General features: G+C 39.7%; 1 protein-coding gene across 1 annotated transcript; it reads left to right on the forward strand.

Moving 5' to 3' along the window:
• The first annotated feature begins 1,331 nt into the window (after positions 1–1,331).
• Positions 1,332–2,956, forward strand: LOC126501772 (vomeronasal type-1 receptor 4-like). Its single transcript, XM_050142624.1, has one exon. It carries the CDS (start codon positions 1,526–1,528, stop codon positions 2,426–2,428), a length of 903 nt encoding a protein of 300 aa, XP_049998581.1. The 5' UTR covers positions 1,332–1,525; the 3' UTR covers positions 2,429–2,956.
• The last annotated feature ends 357 nt before the right edge of the window (positions 2,957–3,313 follow it).

A 3,313-nucleotide genomic window follows, 5' to 3' on the forward strand; every position in this document is an offset into this window, starting at 1 on the left:
GCTTACGCTAAACCTGTCTGGGGGCTTTGGGTCCTCACTAACATTAAGGTAGGGATCCTGGAAAAATGGCAAACACTAGACCCAAATCATAAAAACATAAAAGTATTTATTAATGACATGAGGATAGCGGGGAATAGTCTGAAATTTTTTTCTTAGGATTCTAGATCTCTAACTAAATTTTTAATCAGCCCCAATTTGAACTTCCTTGTTATAACCGTCCTTGCTGCCATGCCTGGTGTTTTCGTGCCCTATGGACTGTGAATTTCAAATCACAGCATGCTTTGTTTAACGTGTGGCTACAGATCGTAACCTCTCATTCTGCAGCCACGGAAACTGAGGCTGAAAGAAGGTACCCGACGTTTCCACTCATGAGGCTGTGTCATCGCAGACTAAGGCACAAGCCAATGTTCACACAGTTCTTGCTGCCAGTGATCTTGAAGATAAAAGATAAAAGAAAGGCATAGTGACCTACACCTCTGGAGTATAAAGATATATGAATCAAAGACACAGCAACTAGAGACAGTACATAAAACAGGTCTTTGCCATGTTCATTTTAAAAGAAAAATCACATAGTAACAAAACAAAAGACATTACAGAAGAAGGAAAGTCTTGCACTCTGAAAACAGCTAATGTTGATGCTGTAAGATAGGGTTATTTTGTTTTGTTTTGAGGGGTGTTCAGGGTTTTCTTGGGGTAGAGGTTCAGACAAGGTCTTGTTATGAGACTATGGCTGACTTGAAACTCGCTGTGTTGGTCAGGCTGAATGTAATTGCAGTGAATCCTCAGTAATCCTCCTGCCTCACCCTTCTTCAGGTGCTGGGATTACAGACGTGAGCCACCATGCTTGACACAATTTTTTTAATATTTATTTATTTATTTATTTATTTTGTATTCAATTTTCTGTCTGTGTGTATGCCTGCAGGCCAGAAGAGGGTACCAGATCTCATTACAGATGGTTGTGAGCCAGATGGTTGCTGGGAATTGAACTCAGGACCTTTGGAAGAGCAGGCAATGCTCCTAACCGCTGAGCCATCTCTCCAGCCCCCTTGACACAATTTTTTACCAAAGTGTCTGTTCACTAGGTGTGCAGAAGGGAGAGAGGGGAAGGGAAGCTGCTGTTGGGAACTGAATCACAGGAGTGGTAACAAAATTCAATAGGAAAAGCAAGGTTGGTGAACACTTGACTTTATTTAAACACATGCTGAGGTTCAAAATACATGGAATATGTAAACATCTGAACATGTAATCTAATTTGCTAATATAGAAGTCTATTTGCTATTATAAGTACGCTTTGTAATTTCAAATATTTTTATGTTCTCCCACAGATCCCACTTCAGGTACAAGCTGTCCCATAAAGACTAACAAGAGAAAAAAAGAAAGTATAATTCTTTAGACAGAAAAATTGTTCCAATGCATGTCGGGGACATCTTTTATATAACAGAAACACACTATGAGATAAAGTATATTTTATAGATACAAATCATTTTTTCAAACTCTACTTGGAAGATCCAAAATTTTTCTGACCATGAAATTAGAAATGTTTTTGAATGTTGATGAAATAACAATATTTCTTCTTCTAACTGGACTTGGCACTATGGCTAATGTTTCTGTTTTTGTCAATCAAATATGCACTTTTGTGGGCTCTAGAAAGAAATCCATACATCTTATTCTCATCCACTTGGCTTTTACAAATATTATAATGTTTCTGCTCAAGGGCATGCAAATAACAATTGAAGCCTTAGGTCTGAGACACTTCCTAGGGGACTTAGGCTGTCACATTCTTCTTTATCTAAGAAGGGTGGTCCGGGGCCTCTCCATCTGCACCAGCAGTCTCCTCACTGTGGTCCAGGCCATCATCATCAGTCCCAGAGTCTCTTGGTGGGGGAGCCTCAAACTGAGGTCTCCCGGGTATGTGCTTTTCTCTTTGCTTTTCTTCTGGATTCTCAATTCTGTGATCAGCATGAACATCCTCCATTCCATCAGAAACAGAGGTACAAACACACTGCAACTGAGTAATGGTAAATATTGTTATTTCAGAAAAGAAAGTCAGAAAATAAACAACATTTTTCTCATGCTCATGGTCCTGAGAGATGCTGTGTTTCAGGGAGCCATGGGAGGCGCTAGTGGCTACATGGTATTTCTTCTCCACAAACACCACCAGCATGTCCACTATCTTCAGAACTCCAAGCTTCTGTACAGAACTCCCCCTGAGCTGAGAGCTGCTCAGAGTGCCCTCCTTCTGATGCTCTGTTTTCTTTTCTTCTACTGGACAGATTGTTTCGTTTCTTTACATTTATCTTTCTCTTGGAAGAATGACTCCTTAACAATGCATTTTCAAGAATTTCTGACCCTTGGTTATGCAGTTTTCAGTCCATGGATACTGATTCACAGAGATGGACATCTGGCTAGATGTTGGCATGCTCAATAAGATTTGAGAAGCCATGTTGTTCTGATCTCTTGAAAAAAAAAGAAAAAAGAAAAGAAAGAAAAGGCTTCAAATGGCCATTAGTATTTTCTTCTCCTTGTATTTATTTTTCAATCAAGTAAGAAAAGCTTAAGCAGGTAAAGATAGTCTCACACAGTAGAGCTGTGGCAAGCAGCCTGTATCTGACACAAAGATCCTAGGGGGCTAAAGGGACCCAGGGATCTTTTTTTTTTTCTATTACATCATCTGTGAACATTTGATGTGAACTCTGCACAGACAGATGGAGCTTCAGGTAGTGAAGATTTACAGAGTGATGTAACAGGAACCTGCACAAATTCCTGTACTGACTCTCATTGACTCAGGAGCCTCATTTCTAGAACTAATCCTTCAGATATAGGTGTTCACTAGAGATATACAATTTGCAAATTATATATAACATTCCAAACACATTGCCTAAATATCAAACAAGATGAGCAGTTGTTAGCTACTTGAATATGTCCAGGCAGGACTGCGGGAGTGACTTCCTGTATGAACAAGGCTCAGGTTCGACCTCCAGAACCAAATCAGAGAGAAAAACACAACTGAAAACATAATCCTAGTTCCATACTTACAACAGAATGGTATTTAGGACTGAGGGAACGGCACAGCAGGAAAAGGCACTATCACCAAAGCTGATAACCTGCGCTTGATTCCCCAGGTCCCATGTGGTTCAAGAAGTAAACCGACTCCCTTAAACTGTCCTCTGACCTCTGCAGGTGTGCCATGACACGTGCATGTCCCACTCCCACAAACAAATGTAATTTGAAAAAAAATTTAAAGATTTTTGGCACGGTATTTATAAGATAATAAATAAGCTCAGAATGTATTGATATGGAATGAAATAAAATA

This window comes from Alexandromys fortis, unplaced genomic scaffold, assembly GCF_014885135.2.
Source record: "Alexandromys fortis isolate MF-2015 unplaced genomic scaffold, M_Fortis_MF-2015_v1.1 scaffold_5, whole genome shotgun sequence".
NCBI classification, from domain to species: Eukaryota; Metazoa; Chordata; class Mammalia; order Rodentia; family Cricetidae; genus Alexandromys; species Alexandromys fortis.

Excerpts from the sequence above, each read along its gene's own strand:
- LOC126501772 (XM_050142624.1), top strand. The coding sequence starts at position 1,526 with ATGAAATTAGAAATGTTTTTGAATGTTGATGAAATAACAATATTTCTT.